General features: G+C 37.3%; 1 protein-coding gene across 3 annotated transcripts in view; it reads right to left on the bottom strand.

The window, feature by feature from the left end:
- Positions 1-17,368, bottom strand: part of SLIT2 (slit guidance ligand 2) — a 260,009-nt gene that overhangs the window by 75,846 nt on the left and 166,795 nt on the right. For all 3 annotated transcript variants that reach the window (XM_063401696.1, XM_063401694.1, XM_063401695.1), the window contains exons 8-9: positions 16,345-16,508; positions 13,843-13,981 (exon numbers count right to left, since the gene is read on the bottom strand). In XM_063401696.1, the coding sequence (XP_063257766.1) occupies positions 13,843-13,981; positions 16,345-16,508 (303 nt within the window). The remainder of the gene's footprint in view (positions 1-13,842; positions 13,982-16,344; positions 16,509-17,368) is intronic.

Below are 17,368 nucleotides of genomic sequence, written 5' to 3'. Positions count from 1 at the left end.
AAAGATTAGGCATGGTTTTCACCTAAGATAGTTTTTCCACTCAGGTGGCTAAATCAGGGAGAGGCAAACCCTCCAGATAATAAAACCTCCTCATTTTAATAACTGGAAGGAGTTGAGAAACCAACTTAACCCAGCCACGAATAGCATGGTTGCCATCCATCCATTCCTGCTACACACTCTGCTTGGCAGCAACCAGCTGCCTAACCCCAGGGACAGCCTCATCTGACACTGATCAGACGTGGGGCTCTGAAAACCAGCCAAAGAATTATCTTGCACAGGGAAACACATAAGGCATATGCAGAGAACTGGAATGGGGAGGTGGGAAAAAGGATAGGGAAGGGTTAGGCCATAATACAGAGGAGGTCTTGGATGGTGAGAGGGAAAAATGCTTCTGGATGTATGGGAAAGAGATATTGCAGTAGCAGTGCTCCCACATGAGGCTATCACAAGCCTCATTTATAAAAGCTGCTTATTAGTTCAAGCTGTAGAGATTCATAACCTTGTGCTGGAGGGGCTCCAGTCTACATTCATATATCTTTAAACATATAATGATCTTAATTAGGTAGGATAAGGCATGTAACTTAAGGTCTAGCATTAAATTAGGACACAATGTATTTTCTAGTTTATTCTCTTAATTAAAAATACATATTAATTCTATGAACTGAAGTACCTTACAGGATCCATGTAGGCCATTTTTCATGAGAAGATAGAACAGCAGATTTCAATTACTTCTTTCAAATTTGGCTGCAAATTGCATGGGCCCAAAACCCAAAGAAGTCTTGCTACAGCATATTTCTGAGAGCTAATTTCCCAGTGGTTCTAGCACCAATTCACTGGTGGATATGAAAATGAACTTTATGTCAACTTTACCTAACATTTCCTTTTAGTGAGACATTTACATTCTAGCAGACACAATGTGCAGTGCTGGGATATATTTACAAGCTCTTCTGGATAAAGGATTTGTTTTAGTAGGATCATCTAAGTATGTCTTTTCTTAACTTAAGATGAAGTGTAGGCACTGAAACATACCACATTTTAGAAAATGAGATTAACATAAGACAGGAAGAATAAGATTATATAAATACAGAAGAAAAATCTTTTATACCCCACTTTGTCTGTAAAGAAAGTAAACGAAGTCCACATTTTCAAGCTTTGTTATCATTTAATTTTCTGCTTTATCTTCATAGAATCAGCTGAATTTCACAGAGTGTAAATTTGTATCCACTATTCCAGAGAAAATCTAATTAGACATTAGACAGAGTCACAAAGTATAGATAGACCAATATCTAAAGGAAATTTGCATTATACTGATAAAATCCACAGTAATTAAAAACTCCTTTATATTAATGCCCTATATGAAATGAAATATTTTTCATTCTGGAATAGGATGGGTTGTAGTTATTGATTACTGAAAAAGTCAGTCATTATTTGCATGCTTGCAAATGACCTGGCAAGAAGTAGTATTATATCACCAAAGAACAACAACAAAAAAGCTAGTCAGTAGTTTTCCATGAAATTTGTATTAAATTTTGTTCACAACAACTCCTTTCAAAGTCATTCCAAAAGTAATTTTTTCTTTTAAATGAACATCTATGTATCCTAAACAGTGCCTTGGTGGTTTCTTTTTCAAAAGCCACAGTCAATTTTAGTAGCATATTTAATAAGCTAAGATAATGGAGGGAGATGCTGAAGTACACTCTTCATCAAAGCTTGCAGTGCCTGATGTACCCTGCCCACCACCACACAAACGCTAATGAATGCTTTTAATATTTAGTCTCCATCTCTTTTTAGTGTTTCACTTCAAAGAAGTCCTGCATCAATACATAAGTGTTTTACTGTCTTTTAATGCTGCCAAGCTAGCTGAAACCTTTTTTGAAGACTATTCCCCAATCTCTCCTATCTAGGAAATGTACTGTGAACATTTCTCTTTGGAAAGCTTTCCCCTCTGCTTATCGCTGCAGACACTGTAATGTACAACCACTTACTATTCTAAGAAATAAAGGTGCTTCTGCAGTTGTGACTTCCAACCTAATCAAATCAAATCAAAGCAGGTCCCCAGCCAGTAGACAGATTCTTCCCACACGGTCCCCAGAGAGCCCTGTGACATGTAAATCACTTGACACTTTCCAGGAGGATGCTGCTCTGTGCTCCAAGCCTGCAGCACACCATTCCTGATTACTACTTCCGCACTTAGACACAGACAACGAGCTTATTTATACTGACACTTTTAAACCAGCTATTTCTCCCACTATAAAAAGTCATTTCTGTGAACGACTGCTGCACCAGGAAAGAGGGCAGACTGAGAATGGAGAACACCCTGTTCTCTACAGAATCACTTTTATTTTAAATCATGCAGATGGGGTACAAGATACGAAGCCCTCTCAGTAGAGAATGGTAAAATATATATACACAGAGATGTGCTGCACCTAAATGCATGTAAAGGGATCAGAGGATCAGAGATGTATAAAAAGCATTTCATAATACTAAAATACAATAAAACATCTTGCTTAAGAAAATGTGAATTTAAATATAGAGGAACAAATTAAACATATATTTTATAATTAAACAATCAGAATATAACATCTTGATTAAGTAAATTTGGATGACAGATAGTGGCTTTAGCAGTTAATTAATCTACACTTTTAATTCCAGTATCTCCTAATTTACAAAAAGTCTTTCAAGAAAGCTGTCAAGAAATCCCAAAAGAATTTTACTACAGAGAGAAAGTGTAAGCTGTGAAATGAGTCTGATGTATTGCACAGATGCTGATTATACATGGTAATAAAATTGACAGCTCTTCTTTGCATTTTCCCCATCTGCTTTTAAAGTAAATGGCAAAAACAGCTGTCAAAAAAACCAAAAAATAGATTTCAGTGATGGGATTGAGTACAGCTCCTGAATCTGAAGAACTGCAATACACAGCCAACCCATCTCTCATCACATGCAACATCTGCCAGATTTTGGGATTTCTTTTTTTGTTTGTTTTTAAAATAAGGAAACAGTAATGATCTCCCTTGCTAGGGGAATCCTTGAGGCTATTAAACAAAGTACCTTTTTTGTCTCTCCATAACTGCACCTCTAGAGTGCTTAAATCCACTAAATGTCACTTCTAGCCTTAGCAGCAGAAGAATTCTGTTGAAAGCTGTGATATCATCCACATCTAACAAAACAAAAGATGTATTTTGAATGACTAAATTACTTGCATTTCTTACTTTCAGGCTCTAAGTATGTATATTAATAAATCTGTTTGACAGTTTTCTAAATATTTGTATATAAAGAATCACTGTCAATGTTGCCCTAAAGCTTGCCAAACTGTTAACATCCAGTCTAATTGTTCTATCAAATATTTCCTCAGGGGATTGGTTTTAAATGACAGATGACTCCTTAGTCTGCATTACATCAAGAAAGTAACAAGAATTGCAATTCAAAAGCTATTAAACAATTCATCACATTTATTCAAAAGCAAGTCTCAAACCTGCATTTCATTACAGAAAGGGCCATCTCATGCTCTGAACTCTAGAGCATCACTAATGATGATGGGCTTGACATTCCTCCATTGTTACAGGTTCAGATTGCAGCAAAATACGCCACTTGTTAAATAATTATTTGCTTAGTACTTTGGCTTCTGTCAGTGTGGCTCCAGTGCAATTAGCCTGAGTCACCCAGAGTCAAGTTAATCTCTCTAATTAGCCCATTTTTGATGAGAGTTCTTACACTACCACAACTAGTCAAGCTGTTCAGATAAGTGTTTTAAATTCATAAAAAAATAGATACAATCCTGCTGCACTCTTGGTTCATCAGAATCAGGGATCTGCCCAGCTCTTGTAAAAGTGCAGAAACACTACCTTGAAAATCTCCCCATTGTGAGACCAACAGGGTGGCAGCAGTCCTCACTACCTGCTAAATAATATGTAGTCTTACACTATAAATTTGCCACAAAACTAAAAAAGCTTTTAGACTCTGTGGTTGCTTACTTTACTATGTATTTAAAAATTTAATTGATGAAGAAACATTTGAATTATGACAAAACACAAAATACTGAAAAGTCAGTATCCGTAGTTTCTTTTTAAATTACTTCACTCACATAATTGCTGAGGAAAAGTAATCAGCAGTGAAGAGCCATGTGTGAAAATAAAATCTAAGATTAACAACACCTTTGGAGTATGGCACAGCTGTCAGAAATCTGCAAGGGTTTTTCTGGAAAAGCGACATGGGCCTTCTCCAGGTTCCCTTCGTGCTGTATAAAGTATTCATTTATTCCAAGCTGGAGTTATTTTCTTTCCCTTGGCAGCATCAAAGAGGTCCATCAAGGTACCTCTTCTACTTAACACCCACGAGAAAATTGCACAAAACCCCGAGAGGTGGAATGGTGCTCATGCTGGCCAGTACCTACTGCTCGTTTCTGGAAACCAGCACTGCTCCCATATGTTTCTTGTCTGGTTATTTTTTTCTGTGTCTCTATGTTCTCTTGACTCCTGAAATGATCCTGTTGTCTGAATTTAATTAGTTTTCAAGATAGGACACAAGGGCATGAAGAAAGCCAAAGACGTGAACAATGGCAGAACAGAACACAGGCTAATAAAGAACAGATTAGATGTTATACGTACAAAAACATCTGACAACTCAAATGAAAAAGATGGGTTTTTGTTTTCCAAAAAGCACAGAGCCACAAGATTTACAGTAATTTTCAGATTAGGAAGACATTTGAGTAAGAGCATGACAAATCATTTCTCTTGTGTGTGTTAAGCAGGCAGGATTAGCTATCCAAGCAGCAAAATCATCTATTTTTGAAGCAGTTAAATGGAATATGGTTTAAGTTTTGACCAAGAAATATTAAGGTAGGAATACCAAAGATAACTTACAGGCAATTCAGGAAAATCTACATTGGTAAATTAAATATATGAAGGTGAAGAAGTTAATACCTCAACACACTTCTTTAGCTCATTTTAATTTGTTTCACATTTATTCAATACACTGCCTTATGGATAATGCATTTTTTGTTATTTACATGTATTTATTGTGTGTTTATATGCATATATCATATAAAAGATGTTTAAATTTTAGCAAATTTCTAAATTTTTGATTAAGCACACAAAATTGTTGTTTTATATTGCAGTGGGGATAAACACTGCTTTAATTAAGAAATAATGACTCTCCCAAGACCACAGAAAAGCACAGCAAAAGGACTGCATGGTTGACACAGAGATGAAGAGCCTAGACAGAGGTCAGCGAGTGGCAAATCTTAAAACCCATCTAGGAAAATCATAATACAGTATCATGTATATTTGCATGCAAAGATTTTCAATGTTCATGGCCTTATTTGCAATATTTAGCCAATGAAACAGGGCCAGGGACTTTTTTTAAATTAGGTGCTGCAGAACATTGAAAACTTTAGTTGCAGTGTATATTGATACTAAAATGTTATTTTCAAGTCAGCTATTTTGCATCAGATATTTCCGTTCCATTAGGAACCTTTTTGGTCCTCCTCCATAGGTAAAACCTCCTCTTAGGAATTCTCGTGAATAAGCATGTAAGCAATACATTATAATTAATAATATTGTATCTGAAGACTATGTACTATTATTATTTGATATAAGCATTTGGACATAAAAATGCATTAAATTTTAGTCAAAACAGAAACAAAAGCTCTAGATTTCACTGAAAATTCACTATGCCTCTATGGTCACAGTACTCAAATAAAACTCCTCATGTATGCAAAGCACTTCCCCTGTGTCTGCAGTGTGATCAGATCACTTTATCTTGGTTAAGTCCATCTGTCAAAATCAGTTCTGTCAGATCTCGTTTCCTTTCCCCTCTTTTCCTCTTCTTTTTCTTCTTTCTTTCCTTTCACTTCCTTTTTTCTCCCTTCTCCTTTAATATAATCTGAATGTTACTGCAAGAAGCAATCTCAGGAGCTTTTAATCCTGCTTAATTTCAAACACAGCTCACAAAGATGTAGTTGAGTGCTTGGCATAACACACAATCATTAATCAACAGTTAAGAAAACACAGTGTAACAAAGAATGAGATGGGAAGATGAAAACATGAAGAAAAATAGCCAGAAATCAGGATGGTAAGACAAGACTGAGGAAAAATTTAAGAAACTAATGGAAAATGTAAATAATGTTGTCATGAAACAAATATACAGTTTCTACTTTTGGCACTCAAACATTATAAAGCTCCATTCACATGAAACAAAAACCTTTTTCTGAAGGCCATAGTAATAAGGAGACAGGGGCTTTTCAGTGCACTGGATTGCAAAGGTGAGCTGTAAAATTCCTGACTCTTATATATTTTTTCATTTCACATAGTATGTGGTTTAGGGTCTTTTCAGCCTGTTACAAAGATTAGAATTATCTATACAACTGTTCCTTATTTAACAGTGGCAATCCTCCAGTCATCCTTTTCTCCAGTGAACCTGCCTCCTCCCCAAAATGCCATTGTAGTGACTGCTATCCTTTGGAGAAAGAAGAATTTAATTAAGTCCTTCCTTTGATTAATATTTTTTAATATAAAAAAGTGAACGAACAACCAATTTAATTCTGTGCTCTTTTCTTTTAAATAATCATCATTTGTACAAATTTATGGTCATCAGTGCAGGTACTCCTTCCCCCGCTTCCCCCTCCACCACCCTTTAGAAGCACTTATTGCAGTTCTATTTATTTTCATTTATGTATAATAGTACAATAAGGAAAGAAGCTTTAGAACCACTTTGACAGGTTCAGGCCATGGAAGAGAAAAGAAAATCAGAAGAATGTAAGAGCAGCATTTCCATGAAGGTAGGTCTAGCTCATTAATGGCTTTTTGGCCTCTTTTGAAATAAGGGCCTGTCACACCACTCTGGGATGAGGAACCAGTACAATTAATACAATTGCTGCTGGGTTGCTATTTGTAGGGTTTCTCACAGTCTGTTTGAACATGTGCCAAAAAAAAGGTCTCTATTGGAAGGGAACCAGAATTACTTCTGCCGATCATTCTCAAAGAATTTTCAGAAGGTGAATCCTGAAATTAAACCAAGCAAAAAGAGATTAACAGTGATGAAAAACTAAAATGTGGAAGGAATGCCGGCATAGAGGCTGCTAAATGCAACTGCCATTAGAAAGGCTATAATTTCTAGCAACAATTAAAGTAATAGTTTTGAACCTTAATGACATTTAATGCCTTTAATACATGAACTGCATGACAAAGGAGGAAAGCACTAGGTGTGTGAGGCCACTTAAGTTGGGTAAGTGTAACAGATTGAACATGCCAATGAAAGAGCATCTCCTAAAATATTCTGCAAAAGGAGAGAGGTTTAAAAAAAAATCTAAACCAACTCAAATTATGATGTTTGGGATGAATTAATGTATAATGTACCATGCTTTGCTTAAGTCGATGAAAAAAGGCTAAATTAAGGTATACTAAATAACAAAAGTTGAAAGAGCATTTATATTATTTATGGGCACTGTATTTTGCCTCACAATGTTATAATACAGACATTAAAATAAACAGGTCTATGGGAAATTTTTTAAGTTCCCAAAATGTTTCCTGCAGGTTACTCACAGTATGAAATCTACTAATTTGAACCAGAGGCAGAGGTATATCTGTGCACCCTTTTAATTTTTGTGCTTTCTGTAGAATTTATAGGTGCACTAAAACTGGAGGAATTTTGGTACTCAACAAATTTTTTTTAATACACATGGAATATTAATTGCTTATTTATCAAATATTATCACATCGATTGGATAAATCCTGAAAAGAAAAGTTTAGGTATTCTCATTTGGCTATCTGTGAGTTTAGATAATGAAGTGGGGATTAATTCTGGAGTAAGTATGTAACTGGTACAGATACAATTGTACTAAGTCAATGCAGATTAAAAATTACATTTACTGAGATGCTGAATACTTAATTTTGCTCCAAACTTTATCAAACAGAAGGGAAAAATAGAGGACGCTATAGATTTTATTCTCCTTCCATTTTCACTGGCAGATACTTGGAGATAAGCAGTCCTGTTTCTGAAGGCATCTTCCCAAGAGGCACTTGGCAGACAATGCACTGCCTGCTGACTGCCTTGGTGCAGCAGGAATTGCTGCTTTCAGCCAACTGACTGAGACAATTGAGAAGTCAGACAGAGAGTACGACAAAATCAGCTCAGCAGCACCCTGACAGTCACCAGGAAATCCAACTACACTGGAATGAAACAGCATTTTGGCAACTGGCTCTGCCTCCTCCTGCTCCCCCATCACAGAACGCCTGCTCTTTCCTCAACCCCTTCAGCATCCAGTGCTCACTCTTTTTCTCAGTGGTTTAGGCTCCTACTCCAAACTCAGAGAGGCTGCAGTGCAGTGCAAGCACATCTTCTCCTTGCCAGCTCTGCTACAGAGGCACTAGCATCAGCCTGAGAGGACAGCTCCTAATGTCCTAAAACAGCATTCCAAGCCAGTAGAGCTATCATGGCAGTGTAAAGCCACAACACCAGCATTAGACTAAACAGAAAGTCTTCTCTTGTACTTTTCCACAGAGAGCTAACTCAGAGCTTCAACATGTAAAATTTTACTCAATGGAAACTGCCAATGTATAATACTTAAGAAATTCAATATTCCATTTACAGGGTTCTTTTTTAAACACCCTATTTAGATACAAGTTAATTTATCAAGCCGCTAGGGGAAAAAAACCCATGCAATTGTCAACATGGAATATACACTTTAAACCTGTGATTTCACTATATTTATCAGAAGGATGGAGGAAGCACCATTATTAATACTGTTTGGTTTTATACAAGATTGTCCCAAACAGACTGACAAGGCAATGAATTCAAAGTATTCCTGTGCAGAAACAGATCAAGATTTATTTTTTTCCAACAAAGTTAAGAAATCAATGTTTCATAGGATACTGAGGAGTTGATTGAGGTCAAAGTTTCCACAGAGAGAAAGAGCAGCAAAAATGAACAGAGAACTTGGCAAAATATCACAAATCCATAAGCATGTCCTGCAGATGAACTTCAAAAGAAACTCATTGAAAAAAAAAAAGGAACTATAGATCTTTAAAAAGTAAATATGGATTACATTCCTATTAAAAATAACCTGCTGTCCATATAAGAACAAATAAGTAAGAGGCAGAAATGGGTGGAAAAACAAAATCTCACAAAAATGAGTTGTCAGATTTTAAACTCCTCTATAAAGGAGGGCTGTCAATAAACTTTAATGTCAGCCTCACAGGAAAACATTATTTATATGAGATACAATAAAGAAAAGACAAAAGGACACAAAGATGCAAGCACCAGAGGTGGTTTTGTACCATGAAGTTGGCTGAAGCACAGTATGGCAGGCTGGTGGTACTCAGCACTGGATTCCTCAAATGCAGCTCATAAACAGGGGACAGAGGACAGACAAACATGCTCGAGTAAGGGAATATGAAAGTATTGTGGATTTTTCTAATGTTCCCATCAATAAAGTAGGAAATATTCAAATGAAAATGCAGAAAAAGATTGGCAAAAAAGGAAAGGAACTGAAAAGATTGGACAATATCTGGCACAGGTAAATTAGAAGTTTAAAGTTAATTTTCTTGCAGTGTGCACAGGAATCTGGTAGTATTATAAAGATGAGTGAATAAATAATAATTTGGCTGTTAAAGCCCGTACATCCTTCAGAAAACAACAGGGAGCCAGCACATTTCTCCTTCCCCCTCTTGCTGAGGACTGGGGAGCTCCTGCCAAAGCCTGTGCTTGGAAGGGTGCTGAAGGTGACGCAGCCGCGTGCGGGGACTGCGCCGCGCCGGCGGGAACGCAGCGCTCACTGCACCCTCTGCCTCGTGCTCCCCAGCTCCCCAGCACGCCTGACAATGACAGCACGGGCTCATCTCTTCAAGTGTTTACTGTCAGCTACCATCCTGGCACGCTGACAACATTGCCGCCTAAGAAATCAGTGAAAAACAGCTTATTTTGTGGGATACAATCGCTCCTTTCAATCTAATCTCAAGGGGTTGCTATAAGCAACAGACTTCTTTAAAAATGAAGCTTTAAAACACTTATTGTATGATAACAATACTGGAATGTCACAATCTTCCTGCAAGTTAAATTTAGTTAAAAGCAGAGAGGACTGAAGTCTTTCACAGACCAGCTTTGAAATGTGACATACAACCTGATTCAATGTTAGAAATGGATGTGATAATAGGATTACATTTACCAACTTCTTGTTCCTGACAAAATCATAACAGCTAAAAAAGGGACCTAGGACTCTGCAGGGCTAGTTCAAGTTAAAACATGGTGCAACGTGTACTGGTAGTTCAATAACACAAGCGATTAATTAGTAAGTTGCAAAAGGCAGATGAAAAAAACCCCTGAAATTCTGTTAATAAAAACCTGTTGATTCACTGTCATCTGAAATATTGTATTCAACTCTGGTCATTGAAGATGAAAAAAGTTACAAAACAAGTAATTCAGAGAAATAAGATGAGATTAGTTAAGATGTGGAAGGTTTTGTCATCCAAAAAATATTGAATGGAGTTGAAACACTATTTCAGAGAAGAGACAAATGAAGATGGTGTGCAAAATAGAAGGTGACAGGGAAATTATGTATGTGACTGCATTTTCCTTCCCTATATAAAGTCAAAGAAACATTAATGAAACTTTAAAAAACTGTATTTTAAACTGGAAGAGTTTGAGCACAACTCCCGCCCCCAAAATTTATTATCTTAACATGAAGATGTAAACCTAGGGTTTAAAGCAGATTGGATATTTAAAAGAAAAGTCCTTTTTCCCTGAAAGCTTTTTGTCAAGTTTTAGAGCAACTCCAACACTTATTGGGAGAAAGAAAATATTTGCGCTACTGGTATTTTATTTCTGAAGTTGTAAATTTCTGATTCCAGAATATTCTTTAGGGACAACTGATGTGAGCCACTGGCCAGGGTGGAATGCTGGTTTGATTCAGTCTCAGACTTCCCTCACATCTTTATTGGTAAAACCTTTTTAACTCCATAAACCACTCATTTTCCAACCTTTTCTCTCTCTCATTCTCTGATACTATGAAGCTAAATACACCTCCCATCCATGAGAATCATAAGACAACTATCACTGTTTTCTTCACATTAAAGCAGTAAGTATAGCATAAAGCTTTCTCCATTTAACCAGCAAAATGTGTTTGTCAAAACTTGCACTCCTCTTCAACATATTGACAAGGAAGCAGAAACAATCCTGTGATTCTCAGTAAATACATGATCCTTTACTCTAATTCCTCCTCTCAGTTTATCCCTCAATCTCAGAGCATTTCCTTCCTTCCTTGCTGCCTTCCTTCCTGCCTGCCTTAATTTCTCTCCTTACCTTCCAGTCAAAAGAAAAGTGTTATTCTCTCTATGGTAAGTCAGCCTACCAACAGATCAAATTGTATCTTGTACCGTATTCTTCTGAGTAACTCAAAAACTATCACTGAAGTTCAGTTCTATCACCACACTAACATTCATTGGTGTGTATCTGTTTAATAAAATATGATTACTAAAATCTGATTTTCTAATGTTCTATCTCCTCTAACACCTCCTGAGCAAAATATTGTGATCTGCATTTTACTTAGCCAGAACCTACTAACTAGATACAATAGACAGATAACAGTATGAACTATATACACTGTGCATATGTATATAAGAACACATATATCCTTATATATTCATGGATTATAGATCTCAGAATGAGAAAAAAACCTCACTCTGGAAACTGAATAATGTCCAGCCTAGCAGGAAACATTGAGCATCAGTTTGCAATCTGTTAAATGCTTAGACAAATACTGAAGGTGTTTTTCCATGGTTACTTTTACTCTCCAGGACAATAAACTAATGAAGAACATATCACTCCATGCTTAAAACTCAAGAGCATTTCTTACATATCTAAGAAAAATATAGTGGAAACCTCAGTGTCTGTAATCCAGTGGTTAGCACGAGAAATATAGTGAGGAATATTTGACATGTACTCCCTACTTCTTTCTTGCAATATTTTTCCTCTATGCACACAGATGCACTTATGCAAGTAAGAACTTTGGTATACAGCTCATTAAATAAAGAATACTGTTCTGTGCAGCCTTCATGGCCACTGTGAATGGATTTTATGAAAGAGTCACTTTATTTGCAAGCAGATAGATTTTTCTGAGAGTGGTGAAAGGTAGAAGTGTTTGTATTATACAGTGGAATGACTGTATTGGATCATGTGGGGTCAGCCAGGTTACTATTAACAACAGTAATTATGAACTAACAGATGTGATTATTATTCACATCCTAAGAAGATGGTAGTTCCAACCTCGTAATGTTCAAAACCACAGGTCAGATATCAACAAGCCAATTAAAACCTCATTGTGAAACCCTAGTTTTAAACATTCAAGACCCTCTTATATCATCAAACTACTGACATTCTTTTTATTCTGAATATTTTCTCCAACTCATTTAATTCTAGTTACACCTCACTTACCAGGTTATCATCACAGCTACTTTCCCACTATTTCCCTGAAGGGAACTCATTCCAAAACACTGCCCCTGCTGATCCCAGAAACAAAGACGTTCATGTTGCTGTGCCCCTGCCCATCTTGTCAGCAAGCTCACCTTTGCTTTTGCTGCTCACCTGCACAGGTGACAATGCAGCAGTAACTTTCCTCCTGTGCCCACACAACCCCTCAGCCACGCTGCTTTTGGAGCCTGTGTGCCCTACAGCACCCTGGCTATGACTCTGCTCCACAGCCAGGACAGGGTGGTACTTTTTGTATGACACGTCATGGGACACTGCCAAGTTCATGTTCTTCTGTACAAGGGTAGGTGCTGTTAACATAATGACTACATTTTACTCTTGCCTTCTCAGATCACCCTCTGAGGATACTGCTTGAAGCAGAACCCTTTTTATTGGTGACATGGATTGCTGATCTTTCATGGTAAGATACAGCTCCCTAGTAGGAAATCTAATGAATAAAGTGAGTGAAGGTGAGTGGGACAGTTTAACCCCAACTGGCAACTAAACCTCACAAAGCTGCTCACTCACTGCCCTCACAATAGGATAGGGGAGAGAATCAGAAGGTTAAAACTGCAAAAACTCATGGGCTAAGACAAAGACAGCTTAACAGGTAAAGCAAAAGCTGCATGCAAAAAAGCAAAGCACAGAATTCATTCACCACTTCCCAAGGGCAGGCAGGTGTTCAGTCATCTCCAGGAGATCAGGGCTCTGTCACATGTAACAGCAACTTGGGAAGACAAACACCGTCACTCTGAACCTCTCCCCACTCTTGTCCCTCCCCCAGCTGTATATGCTGAGCATGGTGCCACATGGTACAGAACATCCCTTAGGTCAGTTTGGGGTCAGCTGTCCCAGCTGTGTCCCCTCCCAACCCATTTTGCTCCCCAGCCTCCTCTGGTAAAGTTGGGTGAGGAGCAGAAAAGGCCTTGGTTCTGTGTAAGCACCACTCAGCAGTACCAAAAATATTTCAATCCACACTATTTTCAAATCCAAACCATGGCCTCATACTGGCTACCATGAAGAAAACTAATCCTACCTCAGACAAAACCAGCACAGAAAACGACCCTGAAGGCAACAGGCAGTGAGTCTGCAGTGAAAAGCCATTTGCTTGTACAAGAGCAAGGATTCCCCAATCTTTTTTAACCAATTCAGAATGCAGTTTACTCATGAAATATGAGTAGCACATACAAAAATAAATCATGAGATAGCATAAAGGTCTTAAGTGCTTTCATACACCTGCATATTCATTTTTCTATCTGAGGGTGAAGGTATATACCAAAATTCCTACCCTATATAATGCATTGATTTATGCAAATAACAAAAATTAATACACAGGAAAAAATGTTTTCTGTAAGTTAATGGAAAAAGAGTCAGATCACGCACATTTCAGTGATGGTTTCTGGAAGGTTTGTTGGGATCTCAGTAAGGCCTTTCCCACGGCAGTCCACGATGTTGTTACTGCAGGTGCAGGCAGTGGGGCAGTGCAAGACACTGCAGGATGGAGCCATGAAGGACTGGTGACCTGCAAAGGGAAGCACAACATTTTACACTTACTTGAAAAATTTAAGGCAGAACTTCTAAAATAAGCATTGTAGCATGTCAGTACTTTCAAACTGCATTTATTTAAACACACAGTTAGTGTTAACCTAGAGAGGTGAAAGACAAAGGCTCAACTATTGTGACAGCACTACATAATTTTTCAACTTCTTCAGCAACAGCCACTCAAAATTATCTCATTTAAGAAGACTTAAGTGATCCATTTTTCAGATATATTTTATTTCTTGCATGCTATTAAAAACTAATTACTGATTTATTTAGTTTTCAGAATGCTGTATAGTATTAAAAAAGCCATGTCAAGAGAAATAAATAAACTTTGCTATGAGACTGATTGTGACCTGCCAGTTTTGCTCTGTTCTGCAAATAGTTATTTGAAAATGGTCCTTCAGTTATGTATTGTTTATAGACAAATTTTTGAGGTTTTATTCATTTCATGACATTTTCATTCAGTCACACAAAAATACATAAAAGTTTTGACTTCACATCTCTCACTCTGTTTTAGCTCAGCAAACTTCTTCCTCCCACAATCTGCCACTCTTTCTAACTCAGGTAGCTAGTTTACATGAGCTCCCCCCTGATTTCTTAGTGTTGTATATTAAAGTCAAAATTTTTAATTGCATTTGAACTTAATCATTTCATATTTAGGTATGTTTTAGAAACTAAAAACCTTATTATATTTTCCTGCAAATAGATAGATGGCACATTCTACAATACATTAATGCACTCATTCTTCTATAAATTTAGTGATGCAGTACAGTTGTTTTGTAATGATACAGAAAGACAAAGGGATGAGAAAAGCATGATATCCTTTCCTTTCTTTTTTCATTAAGTTAGAAAAATCTAGAGACTGTTTTGATATTCTCAAGGAAAAAGATAAACAACCTCTTGACTAAGAAACCATACTTCAATATCTTTCTCGCAATATTTAATGTCATTTATTAATATAGGAAGGGTACACTGACAATGTAAGTTGTAGCCAGTGCTGTTCCTACTTAAAACTTCATATAACAACTTTCCAAGTTCTAAATTGCTCAAAAGATTTTGGGACGAGGTTGGATGGGGCTTTGAGCAATTTATGTGGTGGAAGGTGTCCCTGTCCCATGGCAAGAGAATTGGAAGATGATCTTTAAAGTCTCTTCCAAGCCAAACCATTCTATGACTCTATGAGACAGAATTTTACAATATAATAAATGAATTTCACATTCATGTTTTTGTTAGGAAAGTACAAACAATAATCAAATCTAATAACACACACTATTCTTTTTATACGACCAGTATAAAACTGTTGCACCTACCTTTATTAAACAAAAATACAGTGATTCAGAGAGAAAACATGGTTATTCCCCTTGCTAATAATCAGCATTACAATCATCAAGTTATAAAACTGTTGTTGACACCCAGGCTCTGCAGCCATAACAGTTACATGTAAGATATATGAAATGATCTTATTAGGAGCCCTTTTAAATGTACATAAAGGTACAATTAGTGGCAAGAATACTGTTAGCATTTGCCATGTGAAGATGGCAGTGCCTTACGCTTCAATGTCAGAGGCTATTTAATAAGGACAGAACATTGTGCTCTTCATAAAACTCTTCTAGAAACAGGGCTCTGTGCAAATTTTGGCATATATGGCAATAGGTTTCTGGAGTTTTGCAGAAAATCAACCGGTAGGAGAAACCCTGCTGAACCACTGAAAAGACAGCAATATTGCATCTGGTTTTTAATGCTCTTGGCAAAACTCGAAACAGTAGACAAAATTTACAGAAAATTTTCAATCTGAGTGTAAAAATATTTAAATAAGAAAGATAAACTTGCCTTCTTCCTCATCTAGAAGATACAAATAAAGGAAAAAAATTAAATAGAGAAAATGTGATTAGTAATGAACTGTTAGTCATTTCATTATTTCACATCAAAAAATAACCTTATGCATTAAGGCATAACAATAAAAATTCAGAAAGCTACTTAGGGATTCAGAGTAATATTTAAAAGTCAGAAAATAACAAGTATATACATGAAAAGTTTTTTTTTTTTTAATTTCCTTATTACTGATGGGTTTATGTTCTCAATCAGTACACCTTTTACTTCATTTACTGAATCTCTACCCCACTATTAAAGTTTAGAAGGATATAAAATCTACATGAACACAATTTTTACACAAAATTTGCAAGGACGCGAGCACCGCCACAAACACGGGCAGAAGCGATCGGGTTTTCCTCAATTAGCCTTCATGCAGGAGCTAACTCAGGTGGGCATGCAGCAGCAGCAGCGAGCCCCGGGGCGCGGGCAGGGGTGGCAGGCAGCAGGGCCCGGCCAGCGCGCTCCTCTTACCGCTGCAGACAAACTCCCTCTTCTGCACCTCGGCCACGTTGTGCCCGCGGAGGTGCGAGGGCGCGGCGCACTGCGTGTAGAGCCCGACGCGCGGGCGCTGCCGCAGCCAGTCCGACAGCCAGGCCAGGTGGCAGTCGCAGAACAGGTTGTTGGAGTGCAGGCGGCTGCAGGGAACGAGACACCCCAACACCCCCAGTTAGCGAGAACAAACAGGAGAGCAGCCGGATCGCCCAGCCCTCCCTTCAGCAAGCGACTGTGCCGATTTATTAACAAAACCGTTCACGAGGAACTTTTTATGTCTTTCGCTGAATGTCTTGGAGTTACAAGCTAAAAACCAAAACTACACAAGCAGCAAAATTACTTTTTATTTGTGGTCTAATTAACTGGAAGAAAAAAGAGGGCTTCCTAATAAATTAACTTTTCTGTAGTTTCCTGTTTCTCATCTAAAGGAAAGAAGTAAATATACAAAAGCTTGAAAGATGACATGGGACTCTTTAGTCCAGATCTCTATAAATAGTGAATAAGACAAAAAGTATCTCAAGAAAACTGCCCTAGAAAAATATCTAATGCCAGAAATAAAGGGTTAATAAAAGATTTTGTTTCCAATTAAATATATCTGTAAGTCTGGCCATTATTAGTCTCTATAGAAACAGCCTGAAAAATCCCTTTAACAGGTCATACTCATTTTCTGCTGAACAAGATAGAGTAATAACTCAATATAAAGCACCTTCTTTTACATCTCCTTTCTGATTTCCTCTCTAGTTGTTTAATAGCAGAAAGTGGGATTAGCTGCTTTTGGCTGCTAGGGATCTACATTTTAAGCAATGCCTGAAATTAATTAAAAGACGAAATGGAAACAAGTGATGGAATTAAGAAAGTTGTCTCTTTGTTGGTGTGGTCTGACATAAGACCATGGCTCCTTGCCAAGTGGCAAAAAAGCACTTTGCCATTGATAAAATACCAGACGAATGTATTCACTAAATTAGGTAAATTACTCTTCTCTGGCTTTTACATTTTCTTAAAC

This window comes from Prinia subflava, chromosome 7 (genome assembly GCF_021018805.1).
Source record: "Prinia subflava isolate CZ2003 ecotype Zambia chromosome 7, Cam_Psub_1.2, whole genome shotgun sequence".
NCBI classification, from domain to species: Eukaryota; Metazoa; Chordata; class Aves; order Passeriformes; family Cisticolidae; genus Prinia; species Prinia subflava.
Note: the sequence above shows the minus strand (reverse complement) of the source record. Positions and strands in the feature narration are given on the sequence as shown.